Consider the following 22,748-nt stretch of genomic DNA (forward strand, 5'->3'; position numbering starts at 1 on the left):
ATAGGGTTAGGGATCCTTGGGCTGGGAAGCCATTGTAGCCAAAAGGGCTGGGGTTTCTGGGGTTGTCCTTCAGGTGGATAGAGAAATGTTTGCAGTAGGAAAAGTCTTCTCAGTCAGTCCTCAGGTTTTGGGCCTAGGTCAAAGGTCAGCAGGGCTCACAGCAGGCTGGCTTGTGGGGTGGGGGGAAGCAGCCCCCTTGGCAAGAGGGCTAAGGCTCAGATGCAAGCAGGCCTGGAAACAGGCTTCCTGCACGCAGGGCCCTGGGGGGCACCCACTGAGGCCTGTTCTGCACACGCTGGGATTTTTGTGGATTCACTCATTCAACGGATCCTTTCAGGCAGGGCCTGCAGTTCGCGCCTCTTCCCACTTGGACCTGGGCACACATCCTACAGCGCCTGTTCCGAGCAGCGCACAGGGCACAGGCTGTTCCGGAAGCGGCCGGTCTCAGAGGTTCTGGCGGGACAGGAGGGAGGAGAGAGGCCGAGTTCTGGGCGGCGAGGGAGCGGCTCTGCCCTACGGCCGAGGGTGGAGCTTTCCCGGTCGGCCGGGAAGGGGCTGGGCCGGGCCTACATGTGAGCGCAGGGGAGAGAGTCAGTGGGCGCTCCCCTGCGGAGTCCGAGTGGCGAACGCGGCCCGGACCGACTCTCGGGATCAGCCTCGTGACCCCAAGTCTCTGGTCACCAGATGCCGCAGATTCCCGGAGCCCAATCCTAGATTTCAGATCTTAAGGACCGTGGAAGTCCGAGCTCGGATTCCACCCTGGACTCCAGATACCCGGAACGGGACCTCCGGTCGGCTTCGCAGGAGATTTTCCGATCCCGACCGGATTCCCGATCGCGAGATCCCTGGCTCCTCCGCCCCTAACTCCAGCTGGCTCCGGGTTTCCCAGAGCCGGGCGCCCCCGCATGGCGGAGCCGGGCCCGCGCTCCGGGACTCTGCAGCGCGCCGGCAGCTGCTGGCAGGACCCGCTGGCCGAGGCGCTGAGCCCGGGCCGGCCGCTCGCGGCACGGGCCGGCCGAGGCTGCGCGCCCAACCGGCCGCTCAGCGTGGTCTTCGTGCTGACCGCGGAGCCGCGGACCGGGGCAGAGCCCGGGGCGGGAATCGAGGCGGAGCCGCTGCCCCTGCGCTGCCTGCGCGAGGCCTGCGCACAGCTCCCGGGGCCGCGGCCACCGCCGCAGCTGAGCAGCCTGCCCTTTGGGACTCTAGCTCTCGGCGACACTGCCGCGCTCGACTCCTTCTACAACGCAGGTGAGCGCTCAGTGGGGGCGGGACCGGGGCGGGGCTTGGAGGATCTCCGGTGGGCCAAATGCGGGGGGGGGCGGCTCGGAGACTGGGGAGAGGGATCCAGATGGGTGCGGAGTTTAGGAAGCTTCAGGTGAAGCAGAGCTGAGGGGCTCAAGACCGGGCCGCGATAAAAGTGGAATTTCGGTGATTTGGAGCGCAGCCGGGCTCGGGGTGGCGCTTAGCGGATCCAGACCCGGCTTGAAGCCTAGGGCTTAAACATCCCGGAGTCGGGACCGTGCCTCGGGAGCTTGGCGCTAGGACCGGGGTGGGACTGGGAGCCGGCAGGGCTGCGGCACCTCGCGGGTGGAGTTGGAGAACGCTCAGGATGCTGAGGAGCGGAGCTCTTGGGGGCGAGCCGTGGGAAGTGGAGCTTTGACTAGGGAAAGGGGCTCAGGGATCCTGGCATACGACTTCCGAGGGTCGGGTTCAGAAGCAAAAAGTGAGGCGAAGGGACCCGGTTCTGGACCAGGGAGCTTAGATTCCGAAGGCGCGCGGTCCCGAGGGAGTGGGCGGGGCGGGGCGGGGCCGCGGCTCTTTCCGCGCGGGTCACCCCTCCTTCCCACCAACCCAGACACCCCGCCCTCGATACTTATTTGTTCATCCGAGAGTCCAGGAACGGTGCTTGCCGGGATGTCCATGAAATTGCTGCCTAAAAATGAATGTTGACGCGACCACAGGGACACAAAAGACACACGCAGTCACAGACAGGCTCACAAATGGCAAATGTGTCCACTCCCACAGGCCTTCCAGACACTGTCACACACAAAGATAGGGTCAGATGCAGCTATACAGAGACGCGGCGTTGGCTATGCACACTGCTGGTGCCATCCCCTTTCAAGAGACCTGGCTGAGGGCCCAGGGCAGGACACCGCTGCGGTTGCACAACCCCTGCCTCTCCAATGGCGGGAAGAGGCTATGGGCCACTGCAGGCTGCCCCCTGCCCCAGGCTTGGTGCCCTAGGCTCTGAACAGTGGGGTAAGGGCTAGCCCTCTTCCAGGGACAGTGGTGCTGTGAGCCCAACTCCCTTCCTGCGACGCCACAGGTATCAATCAGCTCCGTGTAAGAGCCTGAGGTGCCCTAAAAGGGGGAAATTGAGGCCCAGAGAGGAATTGGACCATGCTGGAGCTGCACTGCGAGGCAGGCCCAGCCAGGCTGCCTTCCAGCTCGTTGCCACCAAGCTGAGCTCCAGGGCTCAGGGCACCGGCCACCTTGTATCCACAGATGTGGTGGTGCTGGAGGTCAGCAGCTCCCTGGCCCAGCCCTCCCTGTTCTACCACCTCGGTGTGCGCGAGAGCTTCAGCATGACCAACAATGTGCTCCTCTGCGCCCAGGCCGACCTCCCTGACCTGCAGGCCCTGCGGGTAGGCGGCCAGGTGGGGTGGAGCAGGCCCAGGGCTGAGGTGGGGCCCACTCAGAACCCTAGTATCTAACTCTCTGCCTCCTGCAGGAGGATGTTTTCCAGAAGAACTCGGTGAGTGGAAGCCACCTCTCCCGCCAATGTGCCTTTTGACATCCCCTGTGACCTCTGACCTCCATCCCCTTCTTGGCCCCCTCACTCACCTCTGACCTCCCTAATGCCCCCTGACATCCAATCAATATGACTCTCTGTTCCATTGCCTGTTACCTTCCTTCATGCTATGCTCATCCCCACTGGTGCCAACCTCTTCAAACCACCTGTCCCTAACCCTGGGCTGGTCTCTGCCCTCCACCGATCCCTGACATCCTCCCCCAGGACTGCGTTGGCAGCTACACACTGATCCCCTATGTGGTGACAGCCAGCGGTCGGGTGCTGTGTGGTGATGCAGGTGTCCTGAGGGGCCTGGCTGATGGGCTAGTGCAGGCGGGGGCGGGCACCGAGGCCCTGCTAACGCCCCTGGTGGGCCGCCTGGTCCGCCTGCTGGAGACCACACCCACGGACTCTTGGTAACGGAGCCCACAGGGAGGGTGCACCCGGAGGGGGCTGGGCTGAGAGGCAGCCCCCACCACTGGCTCTCCCTCCCTCCCCTGCCCCCGGCACTAGTGGCTATTTCCGGGAGACCATTCGGCAGAACATTCGGCAGGCGCGGGAGCGGTTCAGTGGGCAGCGGCTGCGGCAGGAGCTGGCTCGCCTGCAGCGGGGACTGGACAGCGTGGAGCTGCTGAGCGCCGACGTCATCATGAACCTGCTGCTCTCCTACCGTGATGTGCAGGTGCGAGGTGCTCAGAGAGGAGCCCGAGCCACGGGCATTTGATGTCACACAAAGCCAAGTTCGGCTCCTGGCTGGCGGCTCTGAGCAATGATCTCACCTCTCCAAGCCTCAGTTTCTTCATTTGTAATAGGGGATGATCATGGCACTGCTTCCAGGAGAGATTATGATATTGGGCATGTGCAGTAGGCTCTCGATGTAGTGTAACTGCTAGCCCTGTGAGGGAGGTGTGCAGGGGATGGTGGGTGGGAAGGTGGGGGGAGAGGGGGATGTCCAGGGAGGGAGGGGAGCCCAGGTCAAATTTTTTTCTCAGGGGCTGGGGGCCACTGGGGACCGGCAGAGGCCACCATGCAGGGCTTGCCTTCCCTTGTGCAGGACTACTCAGCCATCATTGACCTGGTGGAGACCCTGCAGGCCCTGCCCACCTATGATGTGACCGAGCAACACAACGTCTGCTTCCACTATACGTTTGCCCTCAACCGGTGAGTGGAAGGGCAAGGCCATGGCCACACGGGGGTCTCTGGGGCCTGGATCTTTGCTATGCAAGGCCATTGCTGCCTGGGATTACCACTGTCCAGAGAATTTGCTGACCTGGGTCACTGTTCAGGGGTCAAAGGTCCCTGTTGTTTTGGGTTACTGCTGACCTGGCAGAGAGGGTTTGCTGCCCCTGGGTTGGTCATTGACTTTCAGAGGTCACTACTTCTAGTTCACCAGTTGACCAGCTGTCTGGCCACAGCTGTCCAAGGTCACTGCTATTCAGAGTGATGGCAGCTAGGAATCACTTCCATCTGGGGCCACTGTCCCTAGGGAGGTCAGTGCTGATCAGGGTCACTGCCATTCTGGGGTCATTATTGTCATGCTCCTGGAAGGGTCCCTGCTGTCCAGAGTCTGGTGGTTTCTGGATAGGGTAGGGGCAGGAGCATCAGGGGCATCTCCAGCCCACCTTCCCCTGCCCCCAGGAGGAACAGGCCTGGGGACCGGGAGAAGGCATTGGCCGTGCTCCTGCCACTGGTACAGTGTGAGTGCTCCGTGGCACCTGACCTATACTGCATGTGTGGCCGTGTCTACAAGGACATGTTCTTCAGCTCTGGCTTCCAGGATGCTGGGCACCGGGAGCAGGCCTACCACTGGTAAGGGGCACAAGTGCATGGGTGGTGGGCTGAGCTAGTAGGGTGAGGGATGGGCCTGCGGGCACTGGTCCAGCCCTGGCCCCTCTGCCCCTGTGCCCCGTCCAGGTATCGCAAGGCCTTTGAGGTGGAGCCCAGTCTCCACTCAGGCATCAACGCAGCTGTCCTCCTCATTGCTGCTGGGCAGCGCTTTGAGGACTCAGAGGAACTCCAGCTCATAGGTGAGCCCCACTCCTGGCTTCTCTGCCCCCCTCCCCAAAACCAGGGCTCAGAGGGGCTGGGAAGAAGGCAGGGAGAGAGAATGTTGGGCTGGAATTGAGCTCATCCCCTTCTGCCTGTATCCACCCTTGGGTCCTCTTACTGGCCTTATACCCTCATGTGTCCTTGTCCCCCAAATCACATATGACATGCTGAATTCCTCATATATTTGTGCCCAAACCCTCACCTGTGCCTGAGCTCCTGCCCCCACTTAAGATCTTGCCCACACCGAGGTTTTTACCCCCATCTATGCTCAGGCCCACGCCTGTCCCCATGCTCACTGGGGCCCCTGCCGCTCTCCCCCAGGCATGAAGCTGGGCTGCCTGCTGGCCAGGAAAGGCTGCGTGGAGAAGATGCAGTATTACTGGGACGTGGGCTTCTACCTGGGAGCCCAGATCCTTGCCAATGACCCCACCCAGGTGGTGCTGGCTGCAGAGCAGCTGTACAAACTCGATGCCCCCATATGGTAGGTGGTCTCTGAGCATTGGCCTGGCCTGGGCTGTTGCTGCTGCACCCATCCATGTCCACTGACACTCTAGCCTGAGCCCTAAACCAATGACCCAGCTCCTTCCAGGCCAGTGCCATGGCAATTGAGGCCCACATTCCGGCTATATCCAAGCCAGTCTCCTCTCCCTGGAAGTGCTAGCTGGTGCCTGGGCTGAGCTGAGGACAAGGCTGTGCCTGCAGGTACCTGGTGTCAGTGATGGAAACCTTCCTGCTCTACCAGCACTTCAGACCCATGCCAAAGGCCCCTGGAGGCCCCCTGCGCCGCGCCCACTTCTGGCTCCACTTCTTGCTACAGTCCTGCCAGCCGTTCAAGCCCACCTCCCTGCAAGGGGACCAGTATTTGGTGAGGCCTCTGGAGATGGGGCACCTGGAGAAGGGAGGGCCTGTTCTGACCTAGCCCTGCACTCCCCCCGGCCTTGACAGGTGCTGGTCCTGGAGCTGAACAAGGTGCTGCTGCCTGCGAGACTCGAGGTTGGGGGCACGGACACGGTGCACACTGTGACCCTGAGTCTGCTGGAGTCCAGGACCCAGGTATAGTCTGTCAGGAGGCAGAGTCCACCCCCCACCCCCCACCCCCGACACATACACACAACTCACCTCACCAGTCACTCGCTGTCCATTGAGCCTTTCTCCCATTCCCAGAACCCGCTCTCTGATCCCTAGCACCCCTTCAGACCCTTTTTCTTCCAGCAGGACCCACCTTCCAGCTGGACCTTCCCAGTTGCCTCCATCTGCGGCATCAGGTGAGGCAGGGCCTGTGGGCGCCCCGGGCGGGGGCGGGGGCGGGAGGGCGCTCACTGGGCTTCTTCACCTCTCCCCAGCGCCTCCAAGCGGGACGAGCGCTGCTGCTTCCTCTACGCGCTTCCTCCGGCCCAGGACGTCCAGCTGTGCTTCCCCAGCGTAGAGCAATGCCAGTGGTGCGCAGCCTCTCGGGGCCGGGGTACCCTGAGGGCCTGGGATGCCCGGGGGAGGGAGCGAAAGGAAGGCTCGATGTCCCCAGGTGCCACTGGCATGGAGGGGGAAGGTTCTCGCTCAAGGTGGCCTCCCGCCGGTCTAACTTCCCCTGCCTCCAGGTTCTGCGGCCTGATCCAGGCTTTGGTGACGAATCCGGATTCCACGGCGCCCGCGGAGGAGGCGGAGGGCGTGGGAGAGGTGCTGGAGGTGAGGCAGCGGGGCCGAGAGGTCGGGGAGGGAGGAGGGATGAGGGCGCTGCTGAGCCCCTGTCTCACCCTGCCCCCCGCAGTTTGATTATGAGTACACAGAGACCGGCGAGCGGCTGGTACTGGGCAAGGGCACCTATGGGGTGGTGTACGCGGGCCGCGATCGGCACACGCGGGTACGCATCGCCATCAAGGAGATCCCGGAGCGCGACAGCAGGTGCGGCGCCCTGGGCAGCGCGGGCTGGGCGACCCACAGGCGAGGGCCGGGGTGGGCGCGTCCAGTGGGCGGAGCCACGAGCCGAGAGAGGCGCGGCTGTAGGCGGGGAGAAAGAGGACACCCTGCAGGTGGCGGCCAAGTGGGCGGGCTAGTCCGACAGCAGACTCGGAGCCAGGTGGACTGGGGCTTAGGGGCACAACTGCAGGGGCCGTGCGGACCGGTGGGGCCTGTGGATGTGTTGATTAGGGTGAGGGAAGTCGCAAGGGGCTTGGGGCCGGGGCCCGGCTGGGGCTGGAGTGGAGTGAGCATCTCTGCCCAAACCTGCCCCCTTCCTCTCTCCCCTCCCTCTCCCAGGTTCTCTCAGCCCCTGCACGAAGAGATCGCCCTGCACAAACGCCTGCGCCACAAGAACATCGTGCGCTACCTGGGCTCAGCCAGCCAGGGCGGCTACCTCAAGATCTTCATGGAGGAAGTGCCTGGAGGTACCTGCCCTGCGCGGGATGGGAATGGAGCCTGCAGTGCGGGCCGTGAGAATGGAGCCAGACCGGGGTGGAGAACCCGGGGGCGAAATGAAGCCCAGAGTGTGTGGGAGGTGTATCCCAGAATTGGCTGATGGAGTGGGAGCCCGTGATGGAGTCTGTGGCATGGGTGTGCCTGGGCCTTGAGCTGTGGGGTGGAGTAAGTGGGTGCCAAGGATGAATCTGGATCTTATCTGCCCAGGAAGCCTGTCCTCCTTGCTGCGGTCAGTGTGGGGTCCCCTGCAGGACAATGAGAGCACTATCAGTTTCTACACTCGCCAGATCCTGCAGGGACTTGGCTACCTGCATGACAACCATATCGTGCACCGGGACATCAAGGTAAGCCCTTGGGCAGACCCTTTGCACAGGGTGAATTCATCAAGGAGGTTTCCTAGAGGAGGAAGGAAAAGCTCAGATGTGAGCCCAGACTAAGTGCCAGCTCCCAGAGAGGCATGTAAGTGGGATGGCAAGGGTAGGGGGTTGATAGAATCAGGACCAGGCTGAGAACCCCAGGAGGTGGTGTCCCGGGGTGGAGTCCAGTTCTGGTGGCAGGGACCCAGTCCAGTGTCCACTGAGAACACTGTCTTCTCTGCTCAGGGGGACAATGTGCTGATCAACACCTTCAGTGGGCTGCTCAAGATTTCCGACTTTGGCACCTCCAAGCGGCTGGCAGGCATCACACCCTGCACAGAGACCTTCACAGGTAAGAGCGTGTGGGGTGTTGAGGGGGGCTGCTCACCTGGAACAGAGGAACTCTTGGTGCCTTCAAGGGGATGGTGTTTCTCCTGGACATGAAGTTAGAGTCTCAATTAGGGATAGAATCCAGGGCAGGTGATTAAGACAGGGGTGAGATGATGGAATCTAGAATTGGAAGTTTAACAGTTGATGAAGTTGAGTTCAGCACCTGAGGTGTTGGAGGCCAAGGTGGGTGATAGAGTTCAGGATGGATGATGCCATCCAGGGTATACGATGGGACCTATATGGTAGGTGACGGAGTCCACGAATGTGATGGAGCCTAGGATGAGCGGGGGAAGCCTTGGCAGGTGATAGAGCCTAGGGTGGGTAATAAAATACAGGCTAGATGTTTGATGACCAGGGTAGATGATGGAATCTGTTTTGGATGATAGAGTTCAGGATGGGTACGGGCAACCAGGAGATGATGGACTCTCCCCAGTGAGAAAGCCTAGATGGCCATTGTTGCTCCTGCCTGTTTCTAGGGACCCTGCAGTATATGGCCCCGGAGATCATTGACCAGGGCCCACGAGGATATGGGAAGGCGGCTGACATCTGGTCACTGGGCTGCACTGTAATTGAGATGGCCACAGGTCGCCCACCCTTCCATGAGCTAGGAAGCCCACAGGCTGCCATGTTTCAGGTGAGATCTCTCAGGACCTGGCCCACGGAGATGGAGTGGAGCCAGACTGAGCGCTGAGCACCTCTCAGCCTGACGCTCGTTTGCTCTCCCTGCCCCCCACCAGGTGGGCATGTATAAGGTGCATCCGCCAATGCCCAGTTCTCTGTCGGCGGAGGCCCAAGCCTTCCTCCTCCGGACTTTTGAGCCAGATCCCCACCTCCGGGCCAATGCCCAAGCCCTGCTGGAGGACCCCTTCTTGCAGCCTGGGAAGAGGAGCCGCAGCCCCAGCTCCCCCCGCCCTTCTCCACGGCCCTCAGGTGCTATGGGGGTGCAGGATGGGAACACACTGGAGTGAGGGCAGGGCAGGTGTGGAGGTGAGAGAGCTAGGGGAGCAGGGTCCAAGCTGACAGCCTTGTCCCTCTCCCAGATGCCCCTTCAGCCAGTCCCACTCCCTCAGCTGCCTCCACCACCCAGTCCCAGACGTTCCCGTGCCCTCATGCACCCTCTCAGCACCTGCCCAGCCGCCAGAAGCGCTGCCTCAGTTATGGGGGCACCAGCCAGCTCCGGTGAGAACCCAGGATCCTGGGGCATGTTCCCTTAGCTAGGTTTTGCCTTCATACCCCTCTGCAGAAAAAACCCTCCTTGGTGGCCTGGACACGTTGACCACATGAAAGGATGGCATTGGTGCCTACTGTGCCCTCCCCCAGGTGCTCTTACTTAGGTTTATTATGCCTCCTCAGTATCTGGTTTACCTCTCTTATCACTACGAGGGAGGCACAAAAGTAACAGAGCCAAGATTCAAACCCCGGGAAGGAGGTGGCTGGACGGTGTTGGTGCCCGCCCCCCATCAGCTGCTCCCATTGTACTCAGCGTGCCCGAGGATCCCGGGGCGGAGGAACCCGCGTTGTCCGAAGAGAGTTCGGCATTGAGCCTGCTGCACCAAGAGAGCAAGCGCCGGGCCATGCTGGCTGGGGTGCTGGAACAGGAGCTGCCGGCGCTGGCGGAGAAGCTGCGCCTGGCGCAGGAGCAGGTGTGGCGGCCGGCTCAGCGCCCCCTGGTGGTCGAGCAGGCGCAGGGCTCCTGAGGATGGCCTTCCCCAGCGCGTCTTGGCTCGAGTAGGGACACCCGCTGACGAACATCTCTTCCTTCCTAGGGCCCTCTGGAACCCCATCTGGGCTGGGATCTTATGAAACAGCTACTGCACTCCCTCAGGACGCACATCCACACCCCCAACCGCCGGCAGCTGGCCCAGGAGCTGCGGGCGCTGCAAGAGCAGCTGCGGGCCCACGGCCTCGGACCTGCGCTTCTGCACGGACCGCTCTTCGCCTTCCCCGATGCGGTGAGGGGAGCTTTCTCACAGTTAGGGCTGCCCAAGAAGACGTAATGAGCTCGCGTGCCTGGGATTTTGCAAGGACTTGATGTTTCAAGATTCCATGACTCCTTCGTAAAGATGGAGCACTCAGGAAAAGGACATCTGCCCTATCCTAGCTTCCCTCCAGCAGAAGACCTTCTAGGCCTTTCCAACGCAAGCCCCACCCCCATTTGAGGCCCAGCCATCTCAGCCGCGCCTTGCTCCTTTTCCAGGTGAAGCAGATCCTCCGCAGGCGCCAGATCCGTCCCCACTGGATGTTCGTGCTGGATTCGCTGCTGAGCCGTGCTGTGCGGGCAGCCCTGGCGGTGCTAGGCCCGGGTAAAGGGCGGGTCCGGGAGGGGGTAAGACTCTTGGGGACGTGGCGAACATGAAATTGGGTCGGTAGAGGGCGTGGTCGGTGGGGGGGAGGGGCAGGCGGCAGGGGCGTGGCCAGCCGGTAAGGAGCCGGCCGGGGCGTGACCAAGCGCGCGTCTCTCAGACTCCCGCAGCCTGGTTGCTGCCCCACGCCCAGGGCCCCACGCCCCCCGTCGGGAGACCCTTCTCGGTGTCTGGGGGACCCAGGCTGGCGTTCTCGCCCTGCTTGAGTGCACCCCACTTGGATTGCCAGAGGTGGAGAAGGAGGCAGTCCCCCCGCCGTCAGAGGAGCCGAGTAAAGAAGAGGGATCCCAGCAGAAGCAGCACGAGACCCCGGTCCAGGGGAGCTCGCTCCCGCTCCCGTCCGAGCCTGAGCGGGGTACCCGGCCTCTGATGGTGCAGCTGGGCCTCTTACGAGCAGAGACTGTTAGGTAAAGCAGCCCCTCAGACTCGCCCTTAGCCTCTGCAGGGGCTACACCCCCATTTCTCACTCTATTCTACTGGCCTCTGCCCTCCAATAGGCTCCGGGCTGTCCTGGGCAAGAAGGAACAGGAGTGCCAGGCCTTGGTGCAACAGGTTCTGCAGCAGGTGCATGGGGATGCAAGGACCTGTGCCCTGGCCTCGGAGCCCCCAGGTGAGCAGGGCCTGGCTAGAGCACACTGAAGGTGGATGTAAGACTTCTGGCAAGGGGCATCTCTGGGCTCACCACCTGGCTTCTCCCTGACAGCTGCTCTCCCAGCGGATCAGGGCCTGGTGAAGTGGCTGCAGGAACTGAGTGTGGATTCAGGCACCATCCAGACTGTAAGGGGGAGGGTGCTGGCTATCCCCACTGGCCAAGGACCCCATCTCTGTCCCTCTTTCAGCTCTTCTCACTTTCTGTCTCTGATACAGAGAATCTCTATACTGGAAGAGCAGTTAGTATAACCCTCCCACTGTACAGATGAGAAAACCAAGGCCCAGAAAGGGGTGTGATCTGCTTCAGCATGTTGATAGCAGAATGGAGCTAATACTTGGGTATCCGGACACATCCTTCTCTAATTTTCTCTCTCCCTGTCTCTGTGGGTCTTTGTCTACAACCAGCTGCTGAACCACAGCTTCACCCTCCATACCTTACTCACCTGTGCCACTCGAGACGACCTCATCTACACCCACATTAGGTAGGTCCCAGGACCTCCAGGGGGGAACCCAGGCATAGAGCCTCATGCTGGCCAGATCCTGGTCCCCAGCTGTGGGCTGGCCCTGAGTTCCTCCCTGGGAACCACAGAAGCACCAGGATCCGCTGGGGAAAAGGGCATCCAGCAGACCGTGGGTACCAGAGAGAGCCCAGGGCCCCCTTCTGGCTGAGCCGCATTGAGCCTGCTACCCCTATAGGGGAGGGATGGTGTGCCACATCTGGAGAGCCATCTTGGCACAGCGAGCAGGATCCACGCCAGGTCCTCCGGCCCCCGGGAGGCCGAGTGAAGGCACCAGAGGCTGGAGGCCAGACCCAAGGACAGATGAACAGAGAAGAGGCCAGCAGCTTCTGACACACCCGCCCCAGGACCTAGGGGCATTTGGAGGAGTCCAGGCAGGTGGGGGGCAGGCCAGGGTCCAGGCCCAGCCCCGATGGGGGGAAACAACCACAGGGACACCCCAAGCACACTGAGCACTGCCAGGTAAAGGCTATTAAACAGAATGTTTTTGTACCCTTGTTTTGAGGACTTCAAGGTCTGGGGGGAGGTTGCCCCAAGCTCTCGTCACTTCCCTGGCTCTTTCCTGTTGTCACCCCCATCCCTCTGCACCCCCAGCAGACATCAGCCCCTTCTTGTCCTTAGAACAGAATTTATTGACTTCAACCAAGGGCAGGCCCTGAGATGGGGGTCCAGAGAGAGAGGTTTGGTAGGGCTTGTGGGGCAGCTATGTCCTAGGGGCCAGGTTGGTTCTGAGGGGCAGGAGGCCATCCACCCACTCACAGGGCTGCTCCAGGAGTGCCTGCCACAGCCGCTTCTCCTCAGGCGTGGAATCCATCCAGGGTACCTGGAGCCCGTAGCTGCTTCCTGGATGCCAGGGGTGGAGGGCATGGGCATATTAGACACCCAGGTCCCAAGGAACACCTGCCTGGTTCCAGATTATGCACTGTGCCCAGTCACCCCTAGATCCCAGTAGACATCACAGCTCAGGACAGGGCAGAGACGTGCCCAGGGCCACACAATGAGCCCCTGCCTCCTAGCACTGGCTTCCCCCGGGGCCTTGCCCCACTCACCAGTACCCAGGCTGAGGCGTGTGCCCCCGAGTTGGTGGCTGGCCAGGGCCCCGTGGTCCCAGAGGGAGAGCTCAGCGCAGGCCTGGCACAGGTCGGCGGGCCCGAAGCCATCATAAACCATGGTGTGGTTGAACACGGGGTTGAAGCTGCGGCGTACCACCCTTGTCCGCTGGCGGCTGGACCGGCTGTCATCTGGCAGCACCGAGCTGTGGGGGAGGAGCTGGCATCAGGTGACCACTCCCTCACACTCCCCATTGCCAACCTCATCGCTCACAGATGTCCATGTCCTCTGGCTCCTGCCTGAGCCCAGCCTTGAACCCTCAATGCCTCAGGAGCTTTGCATCAGTCTCTTCCTGGATATCCTGCCTTTAGTCTCAGTTGTTCACAGGACCTGGAGCAAGGTTTCTGAAACGCAAATCTGCTACTCCCTGACTCAGTGACCTTTGCTGGCTCCCTGTTGCTCCCCAGAAGTAAGTTTCCGAACATCTTTAAATCATGGAACTCTTTCCAAAAAATAAAATATTGCTCAGAAGTGCAATACCTAAAACAAAAGCAGAATATCTCTGGTTGAATCCGGGACATAACCCAGAACCTGACTGGCCTCCCTCCATTTCACTTTCTGAAGGTGAGGCAGCACCTGGAGGTACCCCTGGAGGTTCTCCAAGGCTTACTTTGAAAACCACAAGTTCAGGGCCCACAGCCTGGCCTTCCAGGCCCTCCATGGAGGGTTCTCGGTGAGCTCCCAGTCTCATCCTTAGCTCCCCAAGTCCTATAGGTGCCAGTCATCCTAAAATGGAGCTCCCCAATGTGTCCTGAACTTTCCCTACTCATCCCCTTCACCCCTGTGATCACAATGGGGATCGGGGGTTGACAAGGAGTTTGTCCGAGGCTGGGGTCCCCACTGCAAGCAATAGGAAGCAATGCAGGCCCGGGGCTCCTCACCATTGCACATAAGTATCCAGAGATCCTGGGCGCAGCGGCACGAGCTCCTGGGCACCCTTCACCCAGAAGTGCAGCTCCCCACTGGGCGGCAGTCCCGCTCCTGCAGAGAGGGTGGGCTCAGACCCCGCCCCACTGACAGAGTCACACCTCCTGGGATAGGAGGACGACTCCTTCCAGGGGCCTTCCCTTACCTTCGGAGCCCGCGGGGACATACTTGAGGGACAGAGAGAGCAGCCCGCGGCTGGGAAGCTTGTCAGGGGAGGGAGGCACCTGCGAGAGAGGTGAGCTCGTCAGACGCTGCAGCCGCGCCGGGGGAAAGGGACCATCAAGGGGCGGGGTCTCCAGAGAGGCCGACGGGGTGCGGTTAGTGGGGAGGACGGGACCCCAAAGAAAGGCTAGAAGAGTCTGCCTGTGGGGCGGGAGCTGCAGGGCTCCCGGGAAGGAGCGGTCGGGGGCCAGGCCGTCGGAGGGAGCTGCAGTGTCGCGAGGCCGAGGGTAGACGGGAGGACGGACCTAAGACGGGCTGGGGGAGAGCCTGTGGGATAAGGGCGGGAGATCTGGGCCGCGGGTCTCCCCACAACGCGGGGCTGCCTCACCCGGGGCTGCAGGGGGAGCCAGGTGGGCTCAGAGCCCCAGTCCCACGTGTCCAGGGGCACGTCGACTTCGCCCAGAAAGATGTTGCGACCCAGGCTCTCGCGGTGCCACACGGACAGGCTCAGCACGCGGCCCCGGAGCTCGGCCTGCGGGACGGAGTACTGGGGACAGGAGGAGCGATTTAACGGAGCCCCGCTGATGGCCCCGGTTCCAGTGCTGCAGGAGTATTCACCGGGGCTTGTCCTACCACGCTCCCTGCAGGATGGAATCCCTAGGGTACCCCGAAGGGCATTAAAGGGGGGGGGGGGGGGTCCTGGACTATGGCAGCCCCAGGCAAAACTGCCCTACTGGAGAAAGCGTTAACGGAAGGCCTCCCTGCCGTTCCCCTGGCAGGATGGAGTACTGGGGCAATGACATTACTATGGCTGCCCCCTGCCCCCCCGCCATTAATGGGGGATCACCCCGTCACCGCAGTCTCACCCGGAGAGTCTCGTTGAAAACCGGATTCAGATTCCGTTTCTTCACCGCCGTCTTGCGCTTGCTCTGCTTATCCGGGAGGAGGTAGATCTTGACGTAGCTGGGGGTGGGTGTGGGGGGGCACGTGGGGACCGGAGATAAGGAGGGGCCCTTCCAGCCCCTACTTCCCTGACCTGCCGGCTTTCCAGCCTCCACCCGAACACAGCTTCCTGTGGGCCTGGCCTCGGGCCAAATACTTTATGGGTTATCTCACTTAATCTTCACGCCTCCCCACGACGTAGGTACCCTCCTTATTCCCATTTTGCAGATGCAGAAACTGAGGCCAAGAACGGTTAAGTGGCGGGGTTGGGCTGTGGATCCGGCTCCCTGGCGCCCACCGCACCGCCCAGAGGGGGAGCCTCGGCTGCCGGCGCGCGCACCCCGGCCTGGCCGGGCGGGACACTCACGGGTCCGAGCGGCGGCGCCGGGCGGCGGCCAGGCCCTGGCACTGGATCACGTGCACGCGCAGCTCTGCGGCGCCCGGCTCGTAGCGCAGCGCGAAGTGCACCGAGCCGCACACCTGCACCGCGCCCACCTCCGCCTCCCCCGACAGGCTCATCAGGCTGCCGCTCAGCTGCGGGAGGGAAGTGGGGAGGTCAGGGCCGGGTGCGGGGCTCCCGTCGGGGCTGCAGGGAGCGCGGAGGGTTCAGCCCAGAGTGGAGATGGAGGTAAAGGGAGGTGAACACGTAAAGGGCACTAGAAGGTGACATAGCCTGGGGGCTAGAACGTCAGGTTCGGGGTGATGTCAGGCAGGGGCTGCACGTCCGGTTGGAGGGGGTGGGCGCCCATCACCCCCGACCTAGAGGGCCCCTCCCTCTCCCCCTCACCGTGGAGGAGTTGAGGCTGGATACCGAGGAGCTGCTGCTGAGCATGCGGTCGAGTGAGGGACCCGGCCCCGGGGCCTCTTCCCCGTTCTCCAGGGTCTCGGACGCTGCCTCGGTCTGGGGAGAGGGAGGATGTGACCCGGGTGGCCCCTCTCTCCCCGCCCCTCCTCCGACCGCGCTCGGGCCGGGACGGCTCGGAGTCCCGGGCAGGATACTCCCGGGTCTGACTCTGTTCCGGGTCTTGAGAGCAGCCGCGGGCCGCTCCCGCCTACCTGGGCTGGGGAGGGCCGCGGCTCCTCTCCCCGCGACGCGGGCTCCGGCTCCGGGTCCGCCTCCTCTGCGTTGACCTGCGCGCCCCCTAGGCCTGGGGCTGGGGCGGGCACAGGCTGCTGAGCGAGCCCCTTTCCTGCCCGCCCCTGAGCAAATTTGGAGGGTTCACAACCCTCAGGACCCGGGGACCACACGAGCCCACCGCCTACCCCACCTCCCACCCCCGCCCCAATGCGGAAGGAGGAAAGTGAACGCAGGCGAGTGGGATCACTGAAAGCTGCTTCTGATCCCTGCAACCTTTCTCTGCCCTGCCCCCCCGCCCCTTACCTTCCTGGGCTTTGGGCTCTGCCTCATGATCTGAAACTTTGCGGGGGGCAGATGGTGAGGGAAGACTAGGTCCCTGAAGGAAGCAAAGGGTAGATTGGGGCTAATGAAGGCATAAAGTTCACAATGGGGTCAGAGGCTCCAGAAGGCTACTCCAGCTTGGGATTTAGCCCAGCCCTCAAGGCAGGGGTGGTAGCCAGCTGCAGGACCAGTTGAGCCTGTGTCTCATGCCCCCTCACCCATCAGGACCTGCCCTGGCTGGTACCCAGGGTCCCATAGGTCGGAGGTGCTAGTATCTGAGTCCTGGACACTGCCCAGCTCAGCCCTCACCTCTGCCCCTAGTAGCCATATTCAGAGGTTCCCTTAGAGGCCAGATCCACGTCACCACTTGACGGGAAAGCCGAGGCCCAGAACATGGAAGGTCTCCCAATTCCCAGGCTGGGGTTTTTTCCCCCACACATCCCAGCTCTAGGGGCACTGCATTCATTCATCCATGAACTCATTCAGTGATTCGTTACTCACCTCAGCCTCACTGAGCTTCTCTTGGGGGTCCTCGTCTTTGGAGAGCCTAGGATGGGGGGAGGTGGTTGTCAGGGGAAGGAACCCAGGCGACTGGTAGTCACCTCTTCTTCCCTCCCAGCATCTTCTCCTCACCTGGACTCCAGCTCTTCTTGTTCATTCCCGACAGCCTCAGCCTCCCCATCGCTGCCCAGAGCCTGGTCTCCTGAGCCAAGGTGAGAAGTTCTGTGAACCCCATTCTCAGGTAGCCTGGCTGTGACTCACAGGAGGGGCCCTTGGAGGTGCCCACCAACCTCCTGCTGCCCATGGAGGGGCAGTGCCCCCTTGGAGACACAGTCCCAGGGGTCCTCCCTTCCTGTCCACATACACCTGGCGCTTGGACTGCGTGAGGCTTGCCATGCCCCGGGATCTCTGCTCACCCCTGGAGCTCTTCTTCCGGCGGATGGAGGCTCGGACAAGGTCAGAGCCGAGGCGGGCATGGTGGTGCCGTTGGGAGCGTGCTTCCTGGAACCAGTCTCCTGTCAGGATCTTCAGCTGCCCAGGATCTGTCAGTGAGGCCCGGAGCTTGCTGGAGGATGGGGGAGAAGGCATGCTATCACCACTCACCCAGCCAACATTCCTGCCACCCGCTCTGTGCCAGGCCCTGTACCAGGCACCGGGGACACAACAACAAATCAGACTTGATTTCTGCTCTGGAGGCGCTCAGACTGGTAGAGAGAAATGGACACTGTGGTGTGGCAGGTGCTATGATGGACATGAGAACGGCACCTCTGCCTGTGGGAATCCAGGAGGGCTTCCTAGAGGAGGCAACATTTGACTTGCTTCTTAAAGGACAAACTGGAGTTCTCCAGAAGGAGAAGGATAAGAATTATTGCTCAGGTGATGACTATGGACCACACTTGCACAATCCTTCTTAGTTCTACAAGATCAGACTCCTTGGCCCTGTTCTATAGATAAGGAGAGTGTTGCTTGGGGAGGTCAGATAAGTTGCCCAAGGTTACATAGCTAGGAAGTGTCTGTCTGTCCCCAAACCCTGCTCATAACTCCCATCCTCCTCTGCCTCAGCCCTTCCAGGAAGATGGAGCAGCACAAGCTTGAGAGTGAAGGGTGTTTTCAGGGATGGCAGAGTACACGAGGGCTGTAATGTGTGTTCTGTGTGTGTGCAAGTTTGGGGTGTTGGTCCCTGGTGGAAGATAAGGTGGGGGAGGCTGGTGGGGACCAATCTGGGGGGGCCTGGTGGACCACGCTGAGGAGCTTGTGCTGGATGCTGTAGGTGGGGACCATGGAGGACACGCCTGTGAGCTCCACTGCAGCCTGGCAGGGGGACTTGAGGGGTCAAGGCTGGAGGCAGGGAGGCTGGTGAGGGAGCTGGGGTAATGGGAGAGGTGATGAGCTCTGAGCTGGCCGAGGGCAGAGGGAACCAAAGAGCTAGGTCAAGAGCTACTCAGGTTTATGCCAGGATGACACTGGTAGGGTAGGGGGCCTCCCAGTGCCTGAGGGCCCTTCCTCCTGGGTGCCCTTGGCTGGGGTCTGCCCTCCCTTACCTGACCCGGCCCTCCTCCAGTTGGCGCAGGTGGGCATCTCGTTTCAGGACATCAGCAATGGCCTCCTGTTCCTCCTCGGTCAGGAAGCTGAGGTCCAGCAGCCTGTCAGCTTCAGACTCCAGCCCATGTGCCATGGGGAGGGAGGGCAGGGCCCAGGGTCCCTCTTGAGATGAGTGGCCCCTGAGGGGCATCAGCTGGGGGTCGTGCCCCTACTGGGCACACGTGGCTCCCTGAGCAGATCGGAGGTCAGGTCAAGTCCTGCCCCCAAACAGGCACATCCGGGGCAGACCACCCTCATCTCCCCAACATATGCCTGGGTTGGGGGTAGACTCCAACCCCAGGAAAGCTGAGGTCAAGTGGGGTGCGATATACCCATGGACTCATGAATATGCTGGCCCAGGAACACACTCAGGGACACACTGGAAGATGTGCACAGGGACCCACATGTGCACACATAGAGATGAAGACACAGAGAACCGTGGAGACGGAGCACATGGATGTGCGCATGCTGATCTAAGTAGACACGAATGCCCGTGGGCACACGCACAGGCCCGTGCCCGGAAAGAGGCCTACTAGACACAGGCACAATACAAGGGGTAAACGTGCCCGGACTCTCCACCCTGCTGCGGGCGCACACAGACAGGAGCCTCCCAGCCAGGCTCACATATACCAGCATAAGGCCCAGGACAATTACGTGTCCCCAGGTACACAGAAATCATATAGACTTTCACACGTCCATGTTGACCCCCCAACTGGGTTCTGAGCTCCTTGAAGGCAGGGATGGAGCATTACCCCCAAAGCCCATAATATTCACACAACAGATAATTGGTAAATATGTGATTAGTTAAATGCAGAAATGCACCCAGAAGCTCCTGCACACACTTGGGAAATGTGCACACACCCACACAGACACATGCATACAACATAGCTGCTTACCCTCCCGCCCTGGGAACCTCCCAACCTGCAAACCTCCCTCCACTCTTCGCCTCCGCCCTGCCCTGGCCCACTTGGCCTTCCTGTCTGAGGCAACCTCCTCCCCAGCCCATACCCCCAACTTCCTCCCCCCGAGGTAACAGCCGCACCTACTCCCACTGGGGCTTCCAGCCCCAGGATGCCCCTGCTGCCAGCTGCCCTCCTGCCCAGATCCCCCAGGGTTCCTCTGCTGTGTCCACAGGAGTCTCCCAGTCCTCTGACCCAAGAACTGGCTGGGGTCCCTGCTCAGGCCGCTCAGGTACCATGGTGACTCCGGAAGGAAAACATTTGCCCAGCCCCGAGGGGCGTGTGGACGTGGCAGGGAGCCCATGCTTGGCCCAGGGCAGAGCCGAACCATGGCCTGAGCCTGCTGGGCATCTCTCCCCTCCTCCCCACCCTCCTGGCCCTCCCGAGGCCCCTTCCCCACCGTGCCAGGGCACCAGGTGGGGCCAAGAGGGAAGAGAGTGGCTCAGCAGACAGGTCCCAGCTTGTGCGTGCCCCTGTCGCTGCCGCCTCCTGCGCTCAGTCCCCTCCCAAGCTGAGTCAGTGTCCAAGGCCCGGCCCTGGTCCCCTGCCGCCCCCGCTCCCCCTTTCTGCACGTCCCTACCCTGCATCTCCTGATAATGTGTTCAGGGCTAATAGCATTTCCTGAACTTGGACTGTGCTGAAGGTGCTGGCTGTCACATCGCACAGCGTGGGCCTCCCTGTGGCCTGGTGTGTGGGCCCGTGTTTCTGCCTTGGTGTCAGTTCGTGCTTTTGGATGAGGCTGGGTGTGAAAATTGTATCCCTGGCTGTGTGTCTGTGTGTCTACCACGGTGAGATGCTGCATGGGTGACTGTTTGGTGTGTACGGAGACTTTCTGGTGATGGCCTTGTGTGTGCAAGCTGTGTGTTTCTTCCTGTGTTGGACGTGTGACTGGGCTGTGTTGTGCTGTGTTGTGCTGTGTATGCTGATGTCCCAGGGCCTGCGGAGGCCACCAGGTGTGTGTGTGATTGTGGAGGTGGCAGGCTCTGCAGGAGTGACCCTGCCTGGGCTGGGTCGTGGGTGCCTGAGGTCAGGGCCCTGGCAGTGGCCCCCTCCCTGCCGTCCCCTCTCTCTCTCCAAGGACCGAATCAAGGGTCTGGTCCTCTCAGCTGTGTTTCAACCCTACGGGGCAGACCCATCATTCACCCCAAGAGCCTGGCCATCTGTCTGGCTGTTCCAGTCCCTGACACTCCCGCCTCCCCCACCCTCAAGTCCCGGAGGGTCTAAGGCTTCCAGGTAGCAGTGCCTGCCTCTTAGGACACTGACCGGGGACTTCCAGCCCAGAGCTGTGTTACCTGCAGGGGTCCAGGGTGAGGTAGGGGACCCCTTTGGAGGGTGACTCTGGCAGCTGAGTTTCAGGGACTGGGAGAAGAGCCGTGAGGGACTAAGGCTGACTCAACTGGCTCTCTGGCTCTGGGCTCTCTGAGCAGCTGCCCCACCAAGGAGGAGGAAACACCTTCTCAGCAGAGCCTGATGCAAAACCGGGCCTGGACTCCTGGCTCCCTGGGGCAGTTCCACCCCCACCTTTCACCCCCACCTTTCAGGGAACCCAGAGGCGACCTGGTGGGCAGTAGGGGCCCGGTGTTTGGTCCCAGCTCCAGGGTAGACTCGCTCTAACTCTCAGGGCCCCCACCCCTGAGAACCTTGGCTGCCCCTTGTGTAGAATGGGTAGCAGCCCCGCCCCACACGCTGAGTTGCTGTTAGGAACTTGCTTTGAAAGCAAAGGTAGAAACCCTTTCAAGGCAGGATTGCAGACTTGGCAGTAAGACAACACCCCTGCCACTGTGTGACCTCATGCAGGTCTCCTAACTTCTCTGAGCTGCAAAATTTCCTCCTATGCAAATTGGGGATAGCAGAGTGTGAAGAGCCTATTATAAAGGAAATGAAGGTGCCTGGCCCAAGCTGCCATCCAGTAGGGGCCAGGGGTCCCCTCTCCACATGGTTCTGTGCCCATGGCCGTTTCAACAACAACTGCCCCCTGGGTGCGCGCACCTCCTGGAGGTGCTGGCAGCAGCTAGCAGCCCTCCCTGCCCCCTCTGCCTCCCTGCGTGCCATCTGTTTGAGGAGGCGCCCACACACCCTGCCACTGCCCCCAGGGAGCCCCTCTGGGTACCCCATTCTGCTCTCAGATTCTGTCCCATCCTAGAAGAGGAGGTTTGGGCCCTAGAATACATTTACTCCGGGCCCATGAAGCTGGAGGCCCATCTTCACTCCTGTCACAGGCACAAGCTCTCTGATCCCCCCAAGCCTACTTCATTCCCCAGGCCTGTCCCGCCCCTGACTTGGGGCCATGGATTAACAACCTAAGGGCACCTCGCAGACCCCCGCGAGAGGGATAGGGCAAGGGGTAGATTCTAAAGGAAGCTCTGCTCCTCCCCCCACCACCGGCGCCAGCTCTGGAATGGCACTGCCGCTCAGCCCCTGGGCGTCCCTTCTCCCTCTCCCAGCCAAGGACCAGCCTTCCCCAAATACTTTTTGCAAGTCCATCTTTTTCTGAGCCTCTTTTTCTTCATCATCTCCTCAGACGGTTTTCACCACAATTTAATGAGATCCCTGTAGACCCTTAATAAATATACATGTACAATTGCATATGCGATATACCCCGAGTGCCGGCCGTGGGAGCGGGTGCTGTGAGGCCGCATCCCTGAAAGGCAAGAACGGCCTACAGACTAATAGTGCCACCCACACCCAGCGAGAGCGGCTCAGCGCAGTGGCTCACTGAGAAGGTGCAGATGGAACCATGGAGAAATTCACATATGATTATCAGAACACTGCAGAATGGCTTCTGTCCCACACCAAGCACCGACCTCAAGTGGCAGTGATCTGTGGCTCTGGGTTAGGAGGTCTGGCTGATAAAGTAACTCAGGTCCAGGCCTTTGAATACAGTGAGATACCCAACTTTCCTCAAAGTACAGTACCAGGTCACGCTAGATGACTGGTGCTTGGGTTCCTGAATGGCCGAGCCTGTGTGGTGATGCAGGGCAGATTCCACTTTTATGAAGGCTGCCCGCTCTGGAAGGTAATGTTCCCAGTGAAGGTTTTCCTGCTTATGGGTATGGTCACCCTATTGGTCACCAAAGCAGCTGGAGGGCTTAACTCCAAGTTTGAGGTTGGAGATATCATGCTGATCCGTGATCATATCAACATGCTTGGTTTCTCTGGCCAGAATCCTCTCAGAGGCCCCAATAATGAAAGATTTGGCCCTCGTTTTCCTGCCATGTCTGATGCTTATGACTGCAATCTGAGGCAGAAGGCTCACTGTGTCTGGAAACAAATGGGGGAGCAGCGAGAGCTACAGGAAGGCACCTCGGTGATGTTGCGAGGCCCCAACTTTGAAACCATTGCAGAGTCTTGTCTGCTGCAGAACCTGGGGGCTGACGCTGTCAGCATGAGCACAGTACCAGAAGTTATAGTTGCACGGCACTGTGGACTTCAAGTTTTTGGCTTCTCTCTCATCACTAACAAGGTTATGAAATATGAAAACTTAGAGAAGGCTAATCATGAGGAAGTACTGGAATCAGGGAAACAAGCTGCACAGAAATTGAAACAGTTTGTCTCCATTCTCATGGCTAGCATTCCACCCTCTGACAAGGCCATTTGACCAGCCTCGGAGTGGGCTGGCCAGCCTCTCATTATGGGA

At 60.9% G+C, this 22,748-nt stretch overlaps 2 protein-coding genes and 1 pseudogene across 7 annotated transcripts; 2 read left to right on the forward strand and 1 right to left on the reverse strand.

Moving 5' to 3' along the window:
• The first annotated feature begins 471 nt into the window (after nt 1-471).
• On the forward strand, nt 472-13,131 carry MAP3K6 (mitogen-activated protein kinase kinase kinase 6). 5 transcript variants are annotated; one of them, XM_037828030.1, is made up of 30 exons: nt 472-1,248; nt 2,506-2,645; nt 2,732-2,755; nt 3,017-3,207; nt 3,305-3,473; nt 3,846-3,952; nt 4,430-4,600; nt 4,706-4,818; nt 5,162-5,321; nt 5,543-5,705; nt 5,786-5,893; nt 6,053-6,105; nt 6,184-6,279; nt 6,436-6,523; nt 6,606-6,739; nt 7,094-7,221; nt 7,460-7,596; nt 7,855-7,960; nt 8,475-8,632; nt 8,736-8,928; nt 9,039-9,177; nt 9,482-9,641; nt 9,765-9,950; nt 10,196-10,301; nt 10,591-10,768; nt 10,859-10,971; nt 11,065-11,138; nt 11,418-11,494; nt 11,602-11,903; nt 12,717-13,131. In XM_037828030.1, the coding sequence occupies exons 1-29, from the start codon at nt 906-908 to the stop codon at nt 11,861-11,863; spliced, it is 4,077 nt and encodes a 1,358-aa protein (XP_037683958.1). In that variant the 5' UTR covers nt 472-905; the 3' UTR covers nt 11,864-11,903; nt 12,717-13,131. The 5 variants fall into 5 exon arrangements, with proteins under 5 accessions (XP_037683958.1, XP_037683959.1, XP_037683957.1 ...); XM_037828031.1 differs by having other exon boundaries at nt 473-1,248; nt 11,709-11,903; XM_037828029.1 differs by having other exon boundaries at nt 473-1,248; nt 11,602-13,131.
• Nucleotides 12,121-20,560, reverse strand: SYTL1 (synaptotagmin like 1). Of its 2 annotated transcripts, none has more exons than XM_037828032.1 (15): nt 20,404-20,560; nt 18,113-18,342; nt 16,988-17,136; nt 16,704-16,773; nt 16,572-16,617; nt 16,053-16,125; nt 15,728-15,825; nt 15,459-15,572; nt 15,039-15,205; nt 14,596-14,692; nt 14,118-14,276; nt 13,713-13,791; nt 13,522-13,621; nt 12,580-12,785; nt 12,121-12,373 (listed from the first exon to the last, which is right to left on the reverse strand). In XM_037828032.1, exons 2-15 carry the CDS (start codon nt 18,301-18,303, stop codon nt 12,234-12,236), a joined length of 1,689 nt encoding a protein of 562 aa, XP_037683960.1. In that variant the 5' UTR covers nt 18,304-18,342; nt 20,404-20,560; the 3' UTR covers nt 12,121-12,233. The 2 variants fall into 2 exon arrangements, with proteins under 2 accessions (XP_037683960.1, XP_037683961.1); XM_037828033.1 differs by having other exon boundaries at nt 15,728-15,871; nt 18,113-18,199; nt 20,404-20,541.
• Nucleotides 20,561-21,201: 641 nt separating this feature from the next.
• On the forward strand, nt 21,202-22,709 carry LOC119514431 (annotated as a pseudogene).
• The last annotated feature ends 39 nt before the right edge of the window (nt 22,710-22,748 follow it).

Source organism: Choloepus didactylus, chromosome 2 (assembly GCF_015220235.1).
Source record: "Choloepus didactylus isolate mChoDid1 chromosome 2, mChoDid1.pri, whole genome shotgun sequence".
Lineage (NCBI taxonomy): Eukaryota > Metazoa > Chordata > Mammalia > Pilosa > Megalonychidae > Choloepus > Choloepus didactylus.

Coding starts and splice junctions, on each gene's coding strand:
- MAP3K6 (XM_037828027.1), top strand. CDS start 906: ATGGCGGAGCCGGGCCCGCGCTCCGGGACTCTGCAGCGCGCCGGCAGC. Junction 6,740..7,093: donor ATCCCGGAGCGCGACAGCAG/GTGCGGCGCCCT, acceptor TCCCTCTCCCAG/GTTCTCTCAGCCCCTGCACG. Junction 7,222..7,459: donor CATGGAGGAAGTGCCTGGAG/GTACCTGCCCTG, acceptor TTATCTGCCCAG/GAAGCCTGTCCTCCTTGCTG.
- SYTL1 (XM_037828032.1), bottom strand. CDS start 18,303: ATGCCCCTCAGGGGCCACTCATCTCAAGAGGGACCCTGGGCCCTGCCC. Junction 17,137..18,112: donor CTGGAGGAGGGCCGGGTCAG/GTAAGGGAGGGC, acceptor CCCATCCTCCAG/CAAGCTCCGGGCCTCACTGA. Junction 15,206..15,458: donor CCAGCCTCAACTCCTCCACG/GTGAGGGGGAGA, acceptor TCCCTCCCGCAG/CTGAGCGGCAGCCTGATGAG.